The sequence below is a fragment of the Drosophila serrata genome, unplaced genomic scaffold, assembly GCF_035046125.1.
Source record: "Drosophila serrata isolate PLE 108 unplaced genomic scaffold, ASM3504612v1 contig_382, whole genome shotgun sequence".
NCBI lineage: Eukaryota > Metazoa > Arthropoda > Insecta > Diptera > Drosophilidae > Drosophila > Drosophila serrata.
The window spans coordinates 2,220,001-2,243,834 of NW_028257280.1; the positions used below are offsets into that span (position 1 = coordinate 2,220,001).

The window sequence follows — 23,834 nt, forward strand, 5'->3', positions numbered from 1 at the left end:
ATTAGAACGCTTTATCTACGAAACACAAATAGAATCGCCAGCACTGTCTGTTGGTAATCAGAGTCAATTTGCAATGGATTATTTACGAATCGTCTATGTGCGAAAACCACCGCCGGGCATCAGGTTAATCAGTGGGATAATGCACTTCCAACGACTGCCTGGGGATGTGGCTGTAGCTGGGCATTGAGATTAACATCAGTTTAAGCCATTTCATAATTATGGCCTACATGGACCGTCGGCCGGGCAGCTCGCTCATTTTAATTGCAAGGCGCCCAGAGCCAGATGCTGTCGCTGGCGAGAGGAAATGAATTTAAATAAATTTATTATGACTGCCAGTGGCGGTCGGTCGGTATGGTATATGTATATGTGAAAACTCTAAAATGAAATTTATTCATAAACGCGCCCCCAGGCAGCACAGAACATCCAGCTCCGGTCCGAATGCAATGCGTCCGCGTGGGCAGCAGATGTGGGTCTGGTCCATATTTAATCCCAGCCGGTTCCGAGAGGTCAGCAAGGGGTCGGAGCTCGAGCGGGGCGTTTGACATTGAAGTGACTTTTGTGCAGAGCTCATTGTAATTGTTGCCGAGTGCCCTCATCAACATCACAGTGACTACTCCACTCTGACTCATTGGGGGATCCTTTGTGTTTCTCGGCAGGTGGAGGACAAGTACGTGCGCACCCACCACGTGTTCTCCTTCAATGGGAAGCACCAGCGTCGCACGCAGCAGCAGCAGCAGACGCAGCTGAGTCAGCAGCAGCTGCAGCAGCAGTTCTACCAGCAACAGTACTATAACCAGTACCACCAGCAGTACCACATCCCTGTCGGCCAATTTATGGACCGCTACGACAAGAGCCTACGCTGGCCAGCCGGAGCAAGAGCGGGTGAGTAGGCCCCCCAGACACTGCGAGAAAAAAGTGCGAAAATTAATACTAAACAGGAAATGTAGCTAACTTTGAGTAGTCGAAGCTAGTATTGCCACAAGAGCATGAGTTCAAATGTCCAATCGATCATAACTAAGCCAAAAATGCATTAATTTCAATTCGGAACTCACCCCTATGCTAGTTTTTATAAGACTAACAAATCTGTATACTGAGTTTTAAAATTTAAGAAATTTCATTTTTTTTTTTAAATTTTGACTATTTTAATGATGTAACCCCTTATAAAATATTGAAAAAAATGAAAAAAATCATTTCCCTCCAAACATGGCTAGATCGACTCAGTTTTTAATGCTGATCAATAATATATATGATTTATAGGGTCGGAAATGACTCCTTCACATTGTTCTAGGCTTTTGACTATAATTATAATACCATTATTTGACCAAATATATTTTTATATGAAAATATGTGTTAGAAGTCAATTTCATAACTAAGCCAAAAAAGCATTAATTTTAATTCAGAAATCACTCCTATCTTAGTTTTTAGTAGTTTAATAAATCTGCATACTAAATTTTAAATTTCCAAAACTAAGGATTTTTATCAATTTTTGACAATTTTAACGATGTAACCCCTTATAAAATTGTCAAATTTTTGAAAAAAATAAATTTTTGCCATACATAGCTAGAACGACTCGGCTGTTAATACTGATCAATAACATATATGATTTAGAGGGTTGGAAATGACTCCTTCCCAGAGCTATGAGCTTCTGACTAAAATTGTAATACCCTGCAATGGTATAAAAAACAGACCTCAAACCTATATCACAGCAATCTAAAGCCTTAATTTTTCTTGCTAGTAAATAAAAAAAACTTAAGTACAAATGAATTTCCAAATAAAAACACTCTGAATACTTTTAATTAGATACCCAAAAATTAATCTCAGTGTGTGTCCGCCTTTGACAGCCAACAAGCTTTGAAGCACCATCGACTGATGGGACATTTGGGCACTGCTGTTTGAGCTCCAAATGATGGACTGCCACTGCAGCATTTACGTTAATTAGTTTGATTGCTAACGCCATTTCCTTTGCTCTCTTATGTTTGCCGTTTTTTTCCTGGCTCTGCAGATGAGTTTCCGCACTTTGTGTCGCACCACCACGAAGGACACGGCCACCATGGTGGCGGCAGCATCTACAACAATCCCTTCGGATCCCTGGCCAACTACCACGACGTGGGCGAGTTCCATGAGGTTCACCAGCGCAACTATGACATGAACAAGAAGCTGGAGATCAAAAAGCAGCAGCAGATGGAACTGAAGAAGCACAGGTAAGTCCAGGGAGGAGGGCCATTAATCAGGCCTCCTCGGTGAACTCGGTATTTATGAGCTATACAAATTAAAAAGCTGCAAGTTCTAGCCAACAGCCAGGGTCCTGGCTCTCTGGGTCCGGTGGCTTGAAAAGTTTTCCTCCGTCGGGCGCAAACTTTTCATATTCTTATCAATTTCCCAGGTTGCGTGTGTGGCGTGTTTATTAAAGTTTCCTTATCTATGGTCTAAAAGGATTTTGCCCTGGCTAAAGCCAACGGCTGTTCGCACATTGTTGCCCGGCTGGCTGGCGGGTTAACCTGGCTAGCTGGCTGCCTGGCGTCTTTTGCCTCCTTGCCTTTTGTTGTATAACGCATAAATAAATTTTGTGGCCACCCTCTAACCTTGCCGTTGCTTTTTCGAAATCTTTACGTGGCGCGATTGGATGTGAAACGTAAATGAATGCAATAAATTATTTACGTTCACCTGTGATATTAAAAATCAAGCAGAGAAACTTTTCCAATATAACAACTTTTGGCCTCCACTTTGTACGCGGTCGGACGAAAGTGGAATCCATGGCTGTGTACTACTTATATATATATATATATATATATATATATATATATATATATATATATATATATATATATATATATATGTATGATCCGGATAAGAAGGTGGTGCCCCAGAGTGGCTCAGAGTGGAGTGGGCCTGTGGTGTGGTGTCAGCTTAATGAAAGCCACGGCTCGCTTGGCGCTTCCACGAAGTGGCTGCTCTTTGAAGTCGGCATATTGCACATACGCCACGTGGCACGTCTCAAGAGCCTGGAGTTGGGGGCTTTGACTTTGAAATAGAAGTGGTCCTGGGAACCGGGTTCGGGTCCTGGAACCACCTGAGTGCAGAGCACTAAAATACCATGTTGAGTGGCTGACAGCCGGACAGCAATTGGGCATACAAGCTGTGCACCTGAGCTGTGACCTACACTGGGGAAAATGAAGTTTAAATAGGTAAACAAAATATAAGCAATATTTCCTCATATTTCATATTTTCACAGTCACAAGCCCTTGAAAGTACAATTTTTCTTGGAATGTAACACAGCCACTTCCGTTGACAGATTACGGCCATCGGGCTAAAAAAAGGAGCAGTTAAAATGTCACGGCTCTTGGTAAATTGCAAATGAATTTGCCATTTTAAGACTTGGTTACTCGCCGCTTTGCTTTCCCATTTACATAAGCCGAAAAAGTTTCGAATTCAGCCTCCGTAGAACGCGGAGTTTATTGCCGCTAAAAGTTGGCAGCAACAGCGCATGTGTGTGTTTGTGTGCGAAATAAGCTCACTTGGTTAATTTGCCATAAAGTAAAAACCATAATTTACACTCGTGCCATTTCCTCGCCGGGTAATCAGCGAATGCTAATTGCATTTGCCGCCGGGTAAGAAGTACAGGCGGCAGCCCTCGAAAACTATTTTATAAATAATTTCCCACAATTCAGAATGAGAGAGCTGTAAGAGGCAGTCCTGTAGTCCTGTAGTACTGCAGCCCTGCAGCGGGGGAACTAATTTCGCTGAGATCCCAATGGCAATATAAAATAATTTATATTCAAAGCGCACGACGCGCTAACGCTTAGCTTAAGAATAAGCTTCAGCTTTTTTATTTGAAGCAAAAAAGGAGTTGCAAGGGAAAGGTGCGAAGGCAAAATAGGGGAGAAGAAAGAACTTTCTGACTTGAAAGAAAATATCATAAGACACGAACTATAAATAAATTTAGAAAATAATTTATCCAAGGATCATTGCCATACCATCTAATAAAAATATTCGGCAGGAGTTTCAGGTGTTCTAGGCTTATGAACAAATTAATAGATCTAAAAATGCACACCTTGCTAAGGTTATAGCTTTCCCCCCTTCTGGCCAGGCCAGACACCTGTAGACGGGCCTCAGTTATGGGCTTATGTGGGCGTGATTTTAACCCCCAGCGATTACGAGAAACTGGAAGCCCCTTCTGCCATAAAACCATGTGATAAGCGTTGCATATTTATGTAGACGAGGACTAAAAAGTGCACATGCAGCAGGCAAAAACAAAGGCGGCAACAATAACAAATAACTCGGAGTGGGTGGAGCGTGCGGGGGGCGGAAGGACATGGAGCGGTACAACAATAACCAGTAACTGCCAGCGTTTATGTGCATGCCAATGTGCATAAATTCCTTGGCCTCTCTCTCTCAGTGTGTGGGTGTGTGGGTAGTTGTGCATGAGTGTGTGTGGGTTGCTTGGCCAGGCGTGGAATATACTGCGCTGTTTATTAAGTTTGTGCACCGCACGGTGTGTGTGTGTGTGGGAGTGGGCTGTGCGGGGGTGTGGCAAAAATATTCATGTTATTTTATGCAAATGCAATGCTAATGTCAGGCCCTGCGCCCTGCGCCCTTCGTCCTTTTGCCCTACACTCAGAGGAACGTGATTTTTTCGCCCTTGTTTATTGGCATATTTCTTGGAAATTATCGGGTTTCCTTCTGGAGAATATTAAAGGAGAGTTAAAGAGCAAGAATATATATACATACAGTCTGCTAGGAGAGATGCAAAAAATACAGGGGTTTTAAATTAATGTTTTGTGTTCCTGAAACTCTGACTTTAAAGGTTTAATATTCTTTCTTTTATATCTCTATTAAAAAGAAAATATATTTTTAAAAGCCAAACCCTGTCTTTGTTACCCTCCAAAACTTATAAAAATGATAATGAATAAATTTCAAAGGAAACAACTTCCTAAAGCAATAAATGGGGGTTCATTATTGTTATCACAAGGTAATTTTCACACAAAGTAAAATATTTTTACGAGTGTGAACGAGCTTAGCGACCTTGCAAGATTTATGGGGCCGGGCATAAAATATTGAGTATAGGTCAGACGAGTGTGTGTATTTGTGGGCAGGTAGTCAGTCCTGTGACATGAGCCCTGGGAAGTAATTAACCGCTTAACGTGATTAGTGAACGGCCTGCTGACAGACTGACAAGTGGCCCTCAAAAGCCGGAACAGCAGAATGCTTTCATATTGCCGCACTCTCTCTCGTTTTGTTTGCCTTTTACATCATTTTTGTTTCTCTTGTGTAGGTTGAGGGAAAAGGGCTTGAAGACCCTTAAAGACTGTAACATGAAAGGAACAAAAAGAACAAAATACAAAACAAAAAGAACAAAACCGAATGGCAGGCAGACGAAACAACGAGCAACAGCAGACGTTGCACGACTCTAAAGGCCATAACACGTAGCGCTGAGTGAACACTTGCCAAGGGGAATGGGAATAGTATGGGTTCCGGAAGCTGACAAAATTAATACCCTAGGAAAAGAGTATTTTAAATAGTTAAAAAAAAATATATATATATTCAAAAACTTCCAATCCAAAATCGACTTTGATTCAATCTCATTTCCTCTTTGTTCTTAATTACTCAACTCCCCGGAAGGGTATTTAGGCTACCGATTTCACTCCACGTCTTCGAGAGTGAGATGGCTCGGAATGGGTTTTAGCAAGGACATGGGAACTGGGACGGGAGCCCTACCGTGCAGTCAAAAAGTAGTTTACACGTTGTTGCACAATTTATGTTTGTGCAACACGTAAGGCCTTTTGTGGCAGGCCCACGCCGGCAGAGAGCTGGCAAAACTAAATGTTGGCCAGGTCTGAAGGTCCTTGTCTGCGTCTAGCTTCAACCTGGCTTTTATTCCGGCAACTTGCTTGCCCTTTGCACACTTCCTTTGTGCCGACTTCCTACACACACACACACCTAAGCACATACACGACACGATAGGATATATCCGAAAAGCAATCCAAAAAGCCAACAAACGCCAACTTAAAGCGGCCACAGGAAACGCCCCTTTAATAAGCGCTCGCTGGAAGGATTCCTGGCAGCCGCAGTGCAACAATCTTGCCACTTGGCTGCAACTGGAATAGCTTTTTAGATTATTTTAAGGAATGTCGACCTCACCGCTAAATACAAAACAAAGCACTTTTGGGCGTTCTGGTCGCTGGTTCCTAGTTGCTGGAATTCTCGGAAAACAAAGGAGCGCGCACGCTCCACTAAATGCAGCCAGCAATTTTCATTTAATTTTCAGTGTGGGTTTCCTTGGCCGAGACCAAATTACCACCACTGCCGCCGACTTGACCCTCAAAAAGGGCGTCCCTTAAATGTCGCGACTCGCGACTGCCCGAAATTGGCTCTGTGGCGGTAATTAGCCGCGTCCTGGTGCCCCACATTGCGTGTGTGGCGGTAATCCTTTAAGGGCGGGTCAACGCTGGTCGCCGTTGACGTGCCATAAACCGCGGCCATAATGGCAACGGACTCGGGCTCACTTAAATTTACGGCAAGTTTTAAGCCCGTCCAATGCCAATGCGCTTTTAGTTTTAATTGCAGGCCCAGGTCCCGGCTAAGTGCCGACCGATAGCGTTGGTGGCCACAAGGCGCTGCCGGGAAAGGCGAGCCCCATTAATCTCGGTACAGCCACAACAACATCGAGTACACATTAAATTAAAATTCTATTTTATAACGCAGCACTTACTACCGAGTGTGCAACACAATTTGGCTAGTTTGTAACATAACATATATGTTGATGAGGATGGGTCCCTCCTACTTGACCTTGTTCACAGGCAGGTAGGTGGAGCTGGGCGCAGCAGCGGCAGGAGGAATATAGCCAGCGGAGGGAGCCTCTAGTTCAGCGGAGACAACTCCAGCGGAGGAGGAACTGATGCTCGCCCTACGCTCGTCGATCAGCTGCACCTGTTGCTGCTGCTGCTGCTGATGGTGGTGGTGGTGATGCACCTGCTGCTTGGTGGCAAAGTCCAGGACGGGAGCCACGCCCCCATTGTGGGAGGTGGAGGAACCACCCAAACGCTCGTACTCCTGCTGGATGGTGCGCTGTGCATTAAGGGCATCCTCCTGGGTGCGATACTTGACGAAGTGCACCTCCGGCTTGCTGGCGCTCACATGGTTCAGATTCTGCAGCTGGTTGGCCAGGCTGGAGAGGTCACCCTGCTTGGTGAGCACATAGATGGCGGTCTGCTGCTCGGCAGCCTGCTTTGCCAAGGCCAAGGCGGCGTTCTCCAGACCCTTGTTTTCAGGCGCCCGGATGAAGACCACACGCAGGTTCTTCTTCAAGGTGGCAGCAAGGTCACTGACGCTCTTGTTGTCTTCAAAATCAGCTTCGGGGGCGGAGTAGGTGAAGAACTCCTTGTTGAATTCGGTGTTGACCGGAGCGTAGTCATTGGAGTAGGAGCCGCTGCTCAGAGAGCCACCGGAGACAGAGCCTCCAGATAGAGATCCTCCGGAAATGGAGCCACCGGAGAGGGAACCTCCACTGAGGGAACCTCCAGTGCTAGAGCCGCCAATGCCAGCTCCATAGTTGTAACCACCCACATCGGCACGTGCCACTGCCAAGATGGCCAAAATCTGGAGTATTACAATTTTAAATTAAATTATATAAAATATAGAGTGTTAAAACTTCAACTCCATCAGATATTTTAAAGTTATTCCCTTATTCGCTTTCAACTCACAATAAATCCACGCATATTGATGACTGCTTTTCTAGCCAATTTCCGCTCGAATCTGTCAACGTGTTGGCCTCTTTGGGAGGTGTAAACCGCTAATGCTGCAGCCCATTTGAAAGAGGGCGGCTTATATAGACAGACAGCCTCCAATAAGATGCAGATTTCGCAGCTGGGACGGACCGAGGGTGTAGTCGATGCCGTTGATAACCAAAGCGACAGCCTGTTGCAAAACGCAAGAGGCTGAGGCTGAAACTGTATCCGCCAGCATTAGTTTGCATAAATTCAAAACGGTTTGCCAATTTTCGCTGTTGCCAACGAAATGCAAAAACACCAAACTGGCCACGGAATTGGACGTTTGGTAGGCCAATAATAATCGCCACTTAAGTGGAGCAATGCCAGGCCATTAGCATAGCTAGTCATATTTAATTATTAACGAAAAAATAACAACAGTGGGTGAAAACAAATCAATTACAAAATCAACAGCATTCTGGGAATGATATGCCAGACTCGCAGCTAATTAAAACGGTCAATATATCACGCAGTGGAGACAGGCTATGCGGGATCGCAAATCATATGCTAATCGGATGACGACCGCAACGATTGTCCACTGTATCCGCTGTCCGAGGCTAGTTTATGGTCAAAATCAGTAAACTATTTCGTAAATATGCACTAACAAAAGGGCTAAACACAAAAAAACCTATTTATGCAAATGAAGTCGTGGTATTTGGTGGTTTCGGGTTTCGCTTTATTTGAATATTGTTATTATTTTTTTATTCATTTTGTGTATCGCTTGCATATTATTAGGCATTTATGATAACATTTATTGTTTTTTTGGAATTTGATATGCGAGAGATTCATTCATTCATTGATTGCCCAATGGGCCGTGAGACCCCCGACTGTGTGGCATACTTTCCGGGGTGTCAGCAATGTCAGTCAAACTGTGTGTGTGTGTGTCTGTGTGTGTGCTCGCTCTGCCGGTAATGAACTTAGCTCCGATTCCTGACTACTGACTGATTCGATATATGCCGAAGGAACGGCATGGCCCTGCGGCCTTTGCCATGGAAATGCAATCAAGTTAATTGCGAAAATATGCATTTTTCAAGTCAAACATGAACGTGCAACTCGGTGATTGACGATAAATGCCCAATTAAGCCAATTACGAGCGGTTTTCCTGCGGCAACTTTTACCACCCCACAACTATCGACTGTCGACTGTCGCGTGCAACATGTGTGATGGCTGTCGAACTACTTTGTAATAATATGATTTAAACTAAATTTATCAAATTGTTTCCCCACTCAATTAGAGTGGGTAAATGATAAACGACGCGCTGCTCCCATAATGAACAATTTTCCGTTTGGTTTGACCCCTAATTAGGTTGGCCAGCCCAGCTGGAAAATGCTGTTGGCAGCATAAATGGTTACAGGGGCATTTAATGAACTATTTGGCGGAACACGCATGCGAATGCACGCCAAAAACACCTCGTTCCCATTTCAGCTGTCGTACTCCATACTCTCTCTGAGCTTTGTGCCAGCCACGAAGGACACGGAAGGATATGGCAACGGCATGGGCGGACGGTGCCACTTTATAGTGCATAAATTATTCAATGAACCGCATGCCAGGACAAGTCAGCGACGACAAAAGAAGCTCTGCTGTCAGTTATAATTTCACACGCGCACCAGTTGCCGTTGTCAGTTACGCTCGCTCGGTGGTCCGTGGTGGCAATCTTTGGTAGCGATGGAGTTTCCTGCCAGGATACACATGGGAAAATCTTGAATACAATAGGAATGGATATAAAACATATACATAAAAAATATCAACTAAACATACATATAACATCTATTCTATATTTGTTTTTCCTTAGTTTAAAATGAAATATATCATAACAAATTAGGTTTAACATGTTTAAACCGACTCTTGGCTCAGTGTACGAGTTACGCGACGTTGGCTAACCCAGTTTAAAAGTTATTTTTGCAGCGGTCTTCTGTGCGCGCGCGCATTTGAGCCGTAAGTTAGACACTTGTTAGGTCGACATCGACCTGGTATTGCTGGCTTTTGGCCGATGACGAAACATTTTACACCCCTGAATAGTTAATACAAATTAGCTGGCCCCGGGCAATTACTTGCCAGAGAAATTTGCATGCGTTGCGCCATGTAATTTTCAAGGGGGGCGAGAAGGAGCGGAGATTCGGGGTTTTTGCTACCGGGTTTTTCGGGGGAAATACTTTGATTTTGGACAACAGCGTCGCCATGGCATGGCCAAGTTAAGCTAGCCAAAAGTTTTGCTGGTAATCTATTTGGTTTCTTTGCCTTTCGCCTTGTTGTTGCCAAGTTGCGGCTCACCCAAGTTCCGGTTTCCGATTTCAGGACCTCTTTTTGTTTTGTGCATGGCAGGGCCATAAGAAATTCATGGTTTTGCACGTAGCCCCAGCGCCCACTTAAGTTACTTTGCTTGTTCCAGTCTAAGTGGGTAGATGGTATCCCCCAGATTGGAAATCATGGTGTTTTGTCCTGTTTAGTGTTGTCAGTTTTTGGTCAGAAAGGATGATGCGAAAACTAAAGATAGCTTTCTCTCTGTATTTGATAGTTTTGGTTCGATAGTCAGACTTAGAATAAAGATAAGAATTACTTCTTATTCCTTTTCTTTTATTTTATGAAAATGTTTATTTTTATGCCCTTGCCGGAATTATAATTTCAGTCAGAATCTTGTAAGAATGTGAAGGAATAATTTCCGAACCCATAAATGATATATTTATATTCTTGATCAGCATCTATAGCCAAGTCAATCTATCCAAGTCCGGCAACAATTTATTTTTATTTTTTTTTTTTTTTCAAAAATATGAAAATTTGATAAGGGTTTACATCGTGAAAATTGTCAAAAAATGCAAAAAATCCTCAATTTTGTAAATTTAAAATTGAGTATGCCAATTTTTTAGCCTAAGAAATTTAGTAAATAGTAAAAAAATAGTAATTTCCGAATTAAAATTTATTGTCTTTTGGCTTAGTTATGAGATTTTAAAAATTGATTTTTAGAACATATTTTCATATAAAAATATAGATAAATTTTGGGTCAAATAATAGTATTATAATTATAGTCAGAAGCCAAGAAGAATGAATATATATTCTTGATCAGCACGAACAGCCGAGTCGTTCTAGATAACTCCAGTTGAAAATAATTTTTTTCAAATTTTGTAGATTTTTTTCAAAAAATGATAAGGGGTTACATCGTTAAAATTGTCAAAAATTGATCAAATTTTAAATTTTTTAATGAGTATGTACGTTTATAAAACTAATAAAATCTAACATAGAAAAGCTTTCCGAATTGAAATGAATGTATTTTTGACTGAGTTATGATGATTCGCATAAGCAAAGGATATGCTAAGTTTGGCTTCCTTTATTCCTTCTTGATTTTATTTCATTTATTATTTTAAGAGCTCAGAATTACCTCTACTTAAGGTACACCTTTGTAGTTACTTTCCATTAATTTATTGCGTGCATATCCACTTACAATATCCGTTTCACCAAGTCTTTAGCTCTGGTAACTTTCTGCGAAAACGAAGTCCCTGGAAAAAGCTAAATTTGTCGGGAAAATGAGCGCAAGTTATCCAGCACAGTTTCAGCTCAAGTCCTGGAATGGACTGGTGTATCTATCATAAATTGCTAATAGGTTTTGGTGCGTTGGCGTCGACGCCTTCAGCTCGTTTGCCTGCGTTGGCAGACGAAATTAGGCTGCGGTTTTTGCGGCCCAGAGACACATAAATTTTGCGCAGCCCAGAACTGGGCGGAAGAGTGGAGGCAGGCCCCAAAGAAACTACATGACTTATCAATTAATTAAGCGCATTTCTCAAATTATCGCCTGGGGGCGGTGTGGCCCTCCGGACCAGAAGGCGCTTTTGCATGTCAGCGGCGAGTTAAGATGTTTTGTAGCCGAGGCTAAGGAATTTAAAGTGTCATGCCAGCCAGCAGTTTCATAACTAACAGACAGGACACACACTATATACACTGTATATACGCCCTTTCAGGAGCGTACACCGGGGCCCGCATTTCCTTCTGATTTGAATTGCTCGGCAAGTTTGTTGTGTTTTTGAACTTGAGCTTCCTGCCACGGGTGCTGATGCTGTTGTCCCAGCTCTTGCTGCTGCTCGATCCTGGCTCCTTGGTCCTGGCTCGTTGCCATGTTGTTGCCATGTTGCCTCTACTACCGGTGGCAGCGTTTCCTGCGAAAAGTGCGCTGCATAAGGAATTTTATTAAGACAACTGGAGCAGCATCGCAGTAACAACAGCTCCGTTGATGATGCCCCGGCTGCAGCTGCTCCACCTCTGTTCTGCCCCTTCGGCTTCATCTCCTCCATCCGCCATCTGCTCTTTGGGTCCTGTCATCAGCCCAAAGCCAGTTGGACCAGCAGAGCTGTCGAAGGCTTATGCGGATATTGTGCATTTGCTCAGAGTTTTGTCCCGCATTTGTTTGCTTCCCGTCTTAACTGGCTTACTACTCATGCCACTGCTGTTTGTCTGTCGGTAACTGCCTGGCTGCCACTCGATATTGTTTAAGTTCTCCAGGAGCATGGCTGCTTCCTTCTTCCTTTTTCTTCAGCCTCTCTTCACCCTCCCCTAATGCCCATGACAAGCAATTGTTTGTCTTGCATGCGTGCAAAGGTTTGCACTTCTTACCCTGGACACCAAAAGAAGTGTGCTGGGAACTCTTGTCAGAAACTTAGATTTTAGGATATTGCCTAAGAATTGTTTTATAGTTTTCGAAAAACTGAAGGTTGTATATTTGTAATATTTAATACATTTCTTGTGTCGTTATTGTCCACTTTTCTCAAAACCAATAATAATAAAAGGAAATCAAATTAAATTTCATTTGAAAACCATAATGGATATAACATTTTTGGAGTTATATTCCCATTATAAAGAACTCTCCTCCTCTACAGCGCATGGGAGAGTCGTCTTGTGGCCTTAAAATTTGCATTCGCCCATTTTCTCCCTAGATGCCAATAGCTCCAGTTGCACAATGCAGGAAGCCGAAGCCGGAGTGGACTGCAACATACTCGCTCTCCTATACACACTTTTAAGGGGATTGAATGGGAAGCAAACACTCCCTGAGTAAAAGCAACTTTTTGCTGACGCCTTGCCTTATCTGTAAGAGTGCCTGCGGCAACTGTATCCTTCGTTTCCCAGGACCCTTAGTCGGGCTCATACTCATGCAACCCAGACCGAGATGCACTTTAAGCCACATAATATTTAAATACAATTCTAACCCAATTCCAGGGCATTCAAATTCCATTTGCATAAGCAGGCAAGGCAGGCAAGGACGAGAGCTATGCAAATAAAATAATTGCTCAAAATGAGTCGGAAGTGAGCGCTTTCGGAAACGAATTTCCCACAGATTTCAATGCTTTTCACTTACTGACACACCTGACAATGGGTTTGCCGGCATTAAACTTTACGGCCCCGCCATTATTTGCTCAAGTATCAGGTGTATCTGCCGCTGGTTGAGGTAATTTCGCTGTCATTTTGCATTTGTAATAAAGCAACATGTCGCCGTACGAGTCGAGGTAATTACAAGGGATGGGATCTGAATACGGTATACATATATCCTTGGGCTACCCCCCAAAGCCACAACAAGGCCCGCAGACAAGTTCATTTGTATGCCGTTCAGGCTTCTTATCAAATATGAAGCAAAGTCGTAAAAGCTAATTAGATTCACAATGTGCGATACGAGCTGAATGCCGTCGGCTGAATAATGCAAACTAATCAGTCCGTAATGCAGGATAACCATTAGAAAGCGTTGCCAATCAGCAAAAAAGGCCCAGCTGCTCGATAATCTCACATTTTTTCCTGCATTTTTCCCTGGAAACAAAATGAGCCTCCCCGCCAAATCCTCGGGCCATTCAGAGTTGTGAAGTTGTGAGTTCAATTACTCAGGACTCGGCTCTAAGATGAAAATGAAGACGGCTCCCTGTATCCATTTCCCGAGGAAATGGAGTCCTCGACAGTGCTGTCAGCTCGACGATTTTCGAGAGGACTTATCCTTTTGACAGATGGTTTTATCAAATATATTTTATTTAGTTATAATAAGAGATAAAAATTTTACAAGAAACATACAATGTTGAATATTTCACATTATTTCCCATGTATTTGAAGCAACTGATCACTTTTCCTTTTGGCAACACTGTTTCGGCCTCGTTTTGGGAATCAGATGTGCGTGCCCGGCATGTGGAAGCTCCCAGTGTTTTGCCTTCCACGTTTACACACATCAATCATAAAATGCAAATATTTACGGTTTTATTTGTGTGCAAATTGCCGGGCGCACAGGCCAGGCACATTACACTCAGACTCCCACACCCAGTTTTTCACCACTCAATGAAGTCCTCTCTCTTTATTCCAGAAACAGCAACCGCAAGTACCGGCGCCACATAAACGAGAACGCCTTGGGCATCATTCGCAGCACCCTGAACAGCGGTGGCTTTGGTCCACAGGCGCCCAATATGAACAAGGAGCTGGGCATTCCCTCCAATGCCGGTCCCATGAACCAGCTGGCGGCGGGCTACCAGCGACCGCTCTCGCATCCTGGCGGCGGGAGCGGTGTGGCAGCTGCAGCAGCTGCCGTGACCGCTGCCCAGCAGGAGAAGGGAATGTTCAGCATCAGTCAGCTGAACATTGAGCTCACCGAGGAGCATGTGGGCAGTAATGGGCGCATGGAGATCACCTGTCTATCGACGATCCCAGCCACGGTGGGACAGGGCGAGCAGTACGCCGACTACAAGACGTACTCCGTGAAAGGTGAGCACAAACTACAATTATAACTTTTATATTCCATAATTAAAGCTATGGAAATAATGAAAGGTAAAAGATTATTGTTCGAGTGGAAAGTTTTTCGAGGGCAAACTCTTGAATTTAGAACGCATGTTATCTCGGCGCACAGGGCGTATGCGTGATTTGCATGAATCTCTGCGCCTACATGGCACTGGATAAATGTCTGTGCCTGTCTGTGTGCATATTTACTTTATTTATTTTATGCCGTGTAATGCTATGCAAAGCAAATATTTGTTTCGGTACGCGCCGACTGAAATTACGACCCGTGAGATCATCAAAAAAACGTCCTCGACGCCGCCAAATTATGAAATGTATGATGGAATCACGGATGAATTTTCACAAAATAAATTAGTATGATAATGTAAGGGAGAGCGCATTGTTTTTATCCCTGTCGGAAAGCGAAGGCCAACGTTGAATTTTAAACAAAAGTAAACGGAGCCATTGTCTCAACTGGCAGCTTAAATATTTCGTCCTTGAAAGGGCCTCTCGGTGTCATATGTTTTCCGTTTGTCTACGTTTAATTTTCATTTACTCGTTGGGTAGAGAGCAGAGCCAAACAAAGGTTAATTTATATATTTGCCGGCATTGTTTGCCTACAAGCCGGTTGTTAACACTATCGTCCCAGCCAAGTCGTTCAGCCCTGTTGTAAATTGTCCCGAATTGTACGAAATAATTTACACATTACCAGACCCATGACTCACGACGCTCGTTGCTCGCTGCTCGTTTCCCATCAGTTGCCTCTGGCTGTCCGTGGTCCCTCGTCCTGCGTCCTTCGTCCTTCAACCTTCAACCTCTTTGCCGGCCCAGTTTGCCGGAGTGGCCGAGTGGCTGCCAACTGTCACTTGAACCAAGGGGCGTATGCGTGTTATTTATGTTGCGTGAAGTGCGTCATTTGTTTGGGCCACTTCGCAGCCGAGAATGCTCCAGTCTGTAATTGTTTCTTATGCCGCCCTAAGGGGCTTCTGCCATCTTATGCGAAAACTTTTCAGCGCCCGACGACTCTCAGTCAGATCACCGCGGTGACCTTTCCTACGGTTTTATGCCCCCGTTCTCGGTGGTAAACCATTTTGGCTAGATAACTTGAGGGCTTATCACTGTCCTGAATTATTCATTTTACAACATCAACTTTGCTTTTTAAATTGATTTTTCCCGCCCTTTTCCTTGACCTCACCTACCGTGAATGCGGTTTATTTTAAGCCATAATGTTCAAGCTATTATTGTCTTACATTTTAGGTTAAGAGAATGGAGGAATAAAGTTTTCTTTTAAATAATAGAGACTCTCCGTAACATGACAACATTGAGAGTGTATTGATTTTTCAAATTTAGATTTTGTTTTTCTGTGCAGCAACCCAAGAATAATTACCCAACATTGTTTATCACCTTCTAAAACCCACTTTTTTCCCTCTTGCAGTTGAGGTCGAGCGCCAAGTTGCCTCCTCCACGTCAACGGCTCCGCCCAGCATCGGAATGGCGGCGCTGGGCAACGGTAATGGACATGGCAACGAGACCTCTGCCGGACGAAGGGCGCACGGTGGGGCGGTGTTGACGCACCTGTGGTCGCTGGCCCAGCTGCTGCTCCTTGTCCTGCTGCCCCTCAGCTACTAGAGGGACAGTGCAGGACACTGAGTAGGAGCCGGGAGAGGAGAAGACCACCGACGTACTTGCACACTCTGCATGGTAGAAGGTAGAGCTACGGCCAATCCAAGGGCAATCACATCATCATCATCATCCACATCCACATCGAGGACAAAAGCTGCATCGGAGAAACCAAGTTGGATTTTTTTGTAAATTGTATACCAAATTTTTAATCTGTTTGGAAGCCAAGAGAGAGAGCTCGATTTAGCAGGAAAATTAGCAGAGAGCTCAAAGGGGCAGAGGACAATGCCGGGCGAAAGGATTAAGGGAATGTTACTTTTTTGCATTTGTGCTGCTTGCCTTGGTCGGCCAATTTAAATAGTTTACTTGTAAATAACTGCAGATGAGCGAGGGAAGCGGCCGGGGAATTTCAGCTTGTCTAGTTTTTTGTTGGTAGTTTGTGCGGCCACAGTGCCAAAGAGAATGTTTGTAATTAAGTTGCTGGCCGAGGGGAACTGCAGTTCTATAGAAGAATAGGCATTCCCTTCCGGCCAGTGGCCATTTTTTGGAGCACAAGGATAATTTTGTATAGCTAATTGAACACGAGAGAGAGGGGGCTCAAGCCCCTGTGCTGAGAAACCAAACTTTGTGCTCTTCAAGGTCAGGCCTTGTCAAAAGTTTTTGGGCAAATGCCGCTTCCCCTCTGGGAAATCCAAATGCAAACAGCCAGAATTGATTGGGTTGAAGGTTTTTAGGCGTTTCAAAGCAGCCGCTACGAAGCATGTACCTAAAATGCATGATCTTACACAGTGCAGTAGAGAACTACCGAAGGACAAACTGAAAACTCACAAATTGAAAAACGAAATTAATGGAGACATATTTTTTACGGTATTGTAGCGCTTCAGCTAGTCAAGGATAAGGATAGTCAGGGATGTGGCAACTGAGGAGGGTTAGGCTAAGAATTAGGGCAATTGAATTTAAGCGCCAGCCAGCAGCAGCAGCAAGCTAAACACGAGTACCGTGCCCCTAACCGTACCCCAACCGTACCCTGTACCAAAGTACCCCGGAAATAAACGTTTAAATGTAAAATAATTAGACAGTTAAACCAAGAAGCTTACAGAAACAATCAGTGTTGAAAACATTTTGAGAAAACAAAGACAACAAAAAAACAAAAGGACAGGCGGACCGAGAAATGGCGCCCAATAAGATGGGGCAAGAAATGGCGCCCAACATGGCGGCCACAAAAAGGGCGCAGTTGGCGGCGCGTGGTGACCCGGGAAAGGGTCAAGACCCAGAGGGTTCGGCCACTCCGCCAAACATTACGACGCTTATTTATTTATTTTCATTTCGGCCCCCTTATTTTCGGTTCGTTGTGTGTGTAAATGGTTATGTCGTTGCAATGGAGCGTTTAGTGTGTAGTTAGGAAAATATTTGCCGTTGCGATTAATTGTTTTCGTTTTTCGTTAGCGTTTTTCGGCCGCTTAAGGGAGTTAAGTAAAGCAAAGTAAATCGCAGTGCTTAAAACTAAGTGCGGATGTATATTTAGGAGCGCGCTTTAAGTGTCTATGGCTAGAGGAGCATTTTAAACACACGTAGCATAACAATGTAACTATGTAAAGCAAGATGATAGCGACAACAAAACACGGACAACCCGGCAAAGTAAATATATGTAAAGCAATTAGTGGACTAGTCTATACTCTATACTATACCGTATATACATATACACGAAACCAAAATTAAATGAGCGTCGCGTCTGTATTGTGTGTGTAATTAGGCTTCTATTTTTGACTTCTACTCGACGATGGCGAAACCAAACATAATGTTAGTAATACAATTAAGCCTGCGATGTTCTCCTACAGTTTGAACGAACGTGCGAATCAGTTAAAGCAAAACAAACACTTGACAATTAACAATTAACAATTGACAAAACCAATTACAACTGCAAATTGCAAAATCTTGCCACAGTTGAAACATTTTCCCGCGGTTGTCTCTCTTCTCAGTGAGTGCACACCGATCGGATAATGCTTGAACGGACTACAAAACAATTTTTATAAATGAAATATACTTAATTATGATAACGGTGACATCACGTGAATGTAATTGAAAACAAAGTTCATATTATGTATGAAAATATGGCTAAAATGTCTTATGCAGGTATTGACGTCTTCCTATGCTACGCTGTCTATTATTAACAGAAACAAAACAAAAAATTGATTACATTTATAAATTATACATTACGATAGGTATGCATGCAAATTTACTGATTGCATGCACTAAGAACTAAATAATAAATAAAAATGAAAATGAAAAACAAAAGCATATTATTAACACTTATACACGACAAATGGAAATGCTTTAATGTTAACCCATGATTTATTCCTCTGTTTAGTCAAGACCGTAGATTATATACGTACATATAGTTTTAGTTTTAGTAACAATATTATGATTATGGTATGCTAATTTCCAGCCATCATTCAATTCCAGATAATTTGATTTGATTTGTGAACTGTGGCGGGAGCTATTTCCCACTCACCTATCGGTTTGTGAATCACTCGTACTAGTAAATGTTTCCCACCAATCTATGAACAAGTGCAAACACACATCACAACATTACACTCGCCTACACGACCCAGTTTCCCACTTCCCACTTTCCCAGAGTACCCACTCGATGTCATACATACACACACTCCACCCCACTTGTCTGTTCGTCTGTATAAATATGCAAACTGCGTGTTGTCTACATTCGAGAGTCTGTTGTCTCAGCATATATCTGCATGAATGTGCATAATTGGCCAAGGACTAGAACTAGGAGCACCCCAGTCCTAGTTACAGTCGTGTCTACTAATTATGGGCCATGCATTCTAGCTCTCACTCACTCTCTCTCTCAATCTCTGTATCGAACATATATAAATGTGTAACTGTGTAAAAACTCTGTATTTATATAGATCGAGTAAGAGTACATTAAGTGTGGCAGCAATTCGCAAAACATATCATAAATGTTGTAACATTTTCTCTACGCCAGAGAGACGAGTCTCGCGCCAATTAACATTTTTCATGCTAAGCATATGGCATTTAAGCCGTTTAACTATAATTGTTTGTTGAGGCCGATAAAAGCAGTGGTATGCAGACCGAATGGCATTCATATGCAAGTCAATGGAATGGCATTATGACGATCGATATACAAATCCGAACATTATATTTAAATGTTGTATTTTGATAGGTCGAAAGTCGAACAAAGGCACGACGACTGCGACTACCTTTATCATTTCACTCACATCAAAATCTTCCAATCACACATATCATTGCGTATTGAACAAAGAGCATAAATTATACAAGATATATATTGAAATTATGTATACTACATGGCATACGGGAAAACCCCGAAGATGAAGAAGAGATGTATAAAATAAATATATATATTTATAGAGAAAAGGGCATTATTTATTAATTTTAAAAACACATACACCACAAAAAGCTTTAACTTTTTGTTCCCATTGTTTATCGGACACACATTGATATAATCGCACAAAGCATATATAAAAGTATTCGATATTGGATTCAACCTTATTTCAATTTCCCTCATTTGTATTGTAAAAAAGGTATTAAGGTCTAAGAAATTGTCTAGCGGAATAGCTTGAATTGTGGCTAATCTTTTGATTAAACTGAATCCAATTGATACAAATTGAACTCGATAAACGATTTAAACGATTAACAGATTTACGTAACGTGAACGTAAATATTTATTTATAGATACAGACATACCAAGCGAGCGATACAATGTAAGAACTGCAACCTATGCAAGTCACACGCAAAAATAACTGTGGAATATGTGTATTATTATGAGTATACTAACGCTAAGTACCACGAATATTAACCAGAGTCACAGCCGAGCAGCGGCTAACTAAGTGTAAAGTTTAAAACGTGTAAAAATTGAAGCGATGAACAACAATTACGATTACAAACTCAACCCAAATTATGGCGCCTACTGCTTGGCCAATCTACTACACTGAAAAAAAGGAGATATACAGCATATTAAATATACATACAGAATACGAATATTTGTGGTAAAGAGAACGAACTAACAAAAAATAAATGTTGAAAACAAAAGGTCCAAAAGCGTTTCATTCAAGGACCAGTTAAGGAGCACACACCCTCCAAGCGGGCCGAGTAAACAAAAGGGTCTGCTCTTCTTCCTCCCAAAAACCAAGAAAACAAAACAAAACAGAACCAACAGAAAAAAAAGGGAAAATAAATGGCAAATGTGGAAAAACACAACAAAGTGGCAGTCTGCAAAGGGCTGGGGACAGGATTTTAGGGCAGAGGATCCCACAAGTGCGTTAAACAAACTTGCGCAACTTTCCGTTTGACGAATATCCTTTTAATCCTTTTAAATGTGCAGGGAAATTGAAGGAGCGCAGCACAAACAAAGGGCGACAGCGAAAGGACATATAAGGTCAGAAGTCTCCACGAAATTACAAAGGGGGATCGGGCCTGGAGTCGGGTGCAAATGCTCGGCAATAATCAACGAAAGGATAAACTACGGAATAAATGGCGAATCAAGGGTATCAAGGCCGTAAAACACATCCGACGAGAGCCAGTTCCAGGGCCACACACAAAGCCCAAGACACAATGGCCAAGTATTTTCCTTTGCCCCAATCCCATTCCCTGATGGGGATCAGTGGGGCTGAGGATGAGCCGTCTTTGTCTGTCCCAGGATACGCCACAAAGGTGCAACCAGCCTGGCTGCCTCATTACGAAATCAAAGTCCTGTACACACACACACATTGACATCAGAGACCAGCGGGAGGTCGGCCTCATTGTGTATGGGTGTGTGTGTGTTTCTGGTGACAGATGCGAGCTATCGATTCCGCATTTGTGTGACAGACAGGACATCGGAGCAGGACACTGATTGGTGGGGAACAGGGCGGCATCCTGGCAGGGGGAAACGACAACATTGCATGGAAATGAGCAATTAACGCCCGGCCATCGTTAGGCCGGACCAATCTGGCTATCGACGAATCAACAGATTTTCTGCGGAGCCATCAAAAGGGTTTTCCGACGACTGTGGCTTGATTAAGGTATAAATATTAAATTAGCAGGGCAACGGAAGCTTCAGCTCTTGCTGCCCCTCTTCCTGTCCCTCCTATACCGCTCTTTCCTCTCCTGGCTTTGCCGTTAATGAGGCATGGCTCTGCCAAGTGAAGGAGTCAGACAGGATGTGGTTTGTTAAGAGGTTCGTTCGCTGCTTAATTATACATGGCAGCGCCCAAAAGTCGACTAATTAATATGCAGCAGTGAAGGAGCAGCAGAGCAGAGTGGCCCGGTTAATGAGCCAAAACTCTCAGCATGTGTGCCAACTTTCGACAGCCAGCGAGGCGTCTGCTTGTGTGTGTGTGTGCAAATAACTCAATTTTCATAGAGCCATCGAGCCCGCGGCAAACACCAATAAACACTTTTTCCAACAAATCCCAAACTATTCCACAGCAAACCACAGCAGCAGCAGCAGCAGCAGCGACAGGCGCAGTAAAACTTTTTGACAGCGACAACATGGCGTACAACTGCCAACTGCAAGTGCACTTGGGTGTGGCCCTCATCCCTGTACGATTTTAGTCCGGCTTTCCAGGACCCATTGCCACCTGCATGGACCGGTTGCCGAGGCACCCGAAATTAACAAAAGCGCGCAACTTTGTTGCCGACCCGCAAAAAAACAATTGGAGACGGCAGCAACTGTCTCAAGCACATTTCAATTTACACCCAACCCTAACCTCTACCCAATACAAAGTTGCCGCCTGCCTGCGTGCGGACAAACGTCAAAATATTTAGTTGTACAGCCCCAACTTTTGCGCCAGAAATTGAAAAGAAATATTGGTTAGCCCGTGGGACCGAAGGCAAATGCCGCCACCCTAGAAAGTTTCGCTTAAATCGGAATAAAAATGGTTGTGGCTGTTGCATTGTTTGCCAGCAATTCGGCGAGTGTTGCCATTGCCCACCGCAGCTGTCAGTTGGTGAGATTGAAAGCTGCGTTGTATTTGGCAAATGGTTCCATAAAACCAGCGATTTGTGTTTGGTTTTCCGCCAGCGGAAAAAAAAGTAGATTTAATTCGAAGAAGTTTTTGTAAAAACGGCACTTACAGCGCAGCCTAAAAGCATGCTATGCGTTTTCCGCACTCGCAGCTTCAGTTGCCAACGGGTCGTATACGCAACTTGGGCTTCATTCTCGGAGCCTTGAATTTAGAACTTTAAAAAAATCTTAAATAAGGAAGGTGATCTACATATAAAAGGGGAATAAATATTCCTATTAATTCAAGGAATTTGAAAATATAAAATCAAATAATGTTAAATTTACAGAAAAATAACTATCTGTAGGCAATCTCACACTTCCAGACAAAGTCTTTCTTTCTTATTTTATTTTTGACAGAAAACTTGTTTCCAGACTCATCGAAAGTAAACTTAAACTTTTAGACAAACATTTTTTTTTTTTTTATAAAACACCATTTCATCCTACCAGTAAGAACACTTGCTGTCAGCCTTGAACTTGTTACTTGACTTATCCTTAATGAATCTACCCATTCTCTTTCGAACACGACTGTTATTTCTTTCCCTAACTTGAAACATTTAAGGGCGAAAGTAAAAACAAGAAAAAAGGCGAATGTAGTGTTATAAATGCACTCCCGAGAGCTTACACAAATGTAATATATGCAAGCATTTTATAATTCCCCCTTTGTGGAGGTGCCTGTGTAGGGTGTCTCCCTTTCAGCTTTGTGCAAAACTGCTGATATCTCTGGGCGTCAAAAGGAACTTTTGCACGGGCGACACTTGAGAGTGCCGTGAATGTCGTTTTAATAATTTATTTTGTGCGCACAGCGGGCTGCTCATTAACACACACACACACCGCGTACACAGTCCCCGCTCCTCCCAGGACCACACACGCACAGGACACGCACTTGGTAGGCTCTTCGTTGTCGTTGTCGTTGTCGTTGTCGTCGTCGATTCGGTCGCCTGAATGCTGCATATCACCTTAATTACAGGCAGCAGTCTGGGCGCAGTCAGACGGCAAATGGCAGACAAGCTAACAGCGTTTATGGTGGCCCAAATTGCCAGGACCCCGCTTCGGAACCCATGCCCGAGCCCGAGCCCTAGGACATATTGTCGCTGTCGTTACGCTTTAGCGATTCGCCACTGTAGCCGGTAGAAAGAGCAACGGATTCAGTTTGCACTCGACTGCTGATAAGCGTGCGATTCCTGCAGGGGCACACACTTAGGACACATACACCGAGCACACACACCCATCACTCCCACCGCCTGATGGCCATGAATACATGCACCGTTGAGTTGCGTTTATATCGGGCTTATGTTACATCTAAGTGAAATTTAAGGACTCCACTCAACAGCATACCAAATCCTCTGCATAGTTCATGCCAGCTTGGGCTCTGGTTGGGGCCATGTGTGTGATGCTGGCATTTCGCATGATGAGTTTGCCTTTCACGGAAGCAGGAAGCCATCAAGGAACACACACACATACACAGAAATATCTGTGTGCTCACACCAAAGGGTACACAATCTACTCGATGAGTGTCGTCGTCAGCTGGGGGGTTACAGATCACAGGAGGCGAGGCGTGGCGAGGCAGCTTCCACCTGCAACAGGACGTTGCCACTTATACAGACCACAACTGGTAGTAGATTCGCAACAATGGCCTCTCTCAGTGGTGGACATAGGTTTAGGTATTCATTTCATGTACCCTTGGTCCC

At 43.4% G+C, this 23,834-nt stretch overlaps 2 protein-coding genes across 2 annotated transcripts in view; one reads left to right on the forward strand and one right to left on the reverse strand.

Annotated features, from left to right (window-relative positions):
* beat-VII (Immunoglobulin domain-containing protein beaten path VII) overlaps positions 1-20,192 on the forward strand; it is a 41,460-nt gene extending 21,268 nt beyond the window's left edge. The window contains exons 6-9 of the mRNA XM_020955948.2: positions 657-882; positions 2,003-2,201; positions 14,083-14,477; positions 15,922-20,192. Of these exons, the coding sequence (XP_020811607.2) occupies positions 657-882; positions 2,003-2,201; positions 14,083-14,477; positions 15,922-16,115 (1,014 nt within the window). The 3' untranslated portion in view covers positions 16,116-20,192. The remainder of the gene's footprint in view (positions 1-656; positions 883-2,002; positions 2,202-14,082; positions 14,478-15,921) is intronic.
* Tb (Tubby) lies at positions 6,670-7,617 on the reverse strand (the record flags this gene model as incomplete). The annotated part of the gene is made up of 1 exon (XM_020955384.2): positions 6,670-7,617. A coding segment is annotated over one exon (840 nt), but the record flags the coding sequence as incomplete, so codon positions are not given.
* Positions 20,193-23,834: the final 3,642 nt, after the last annotated feature.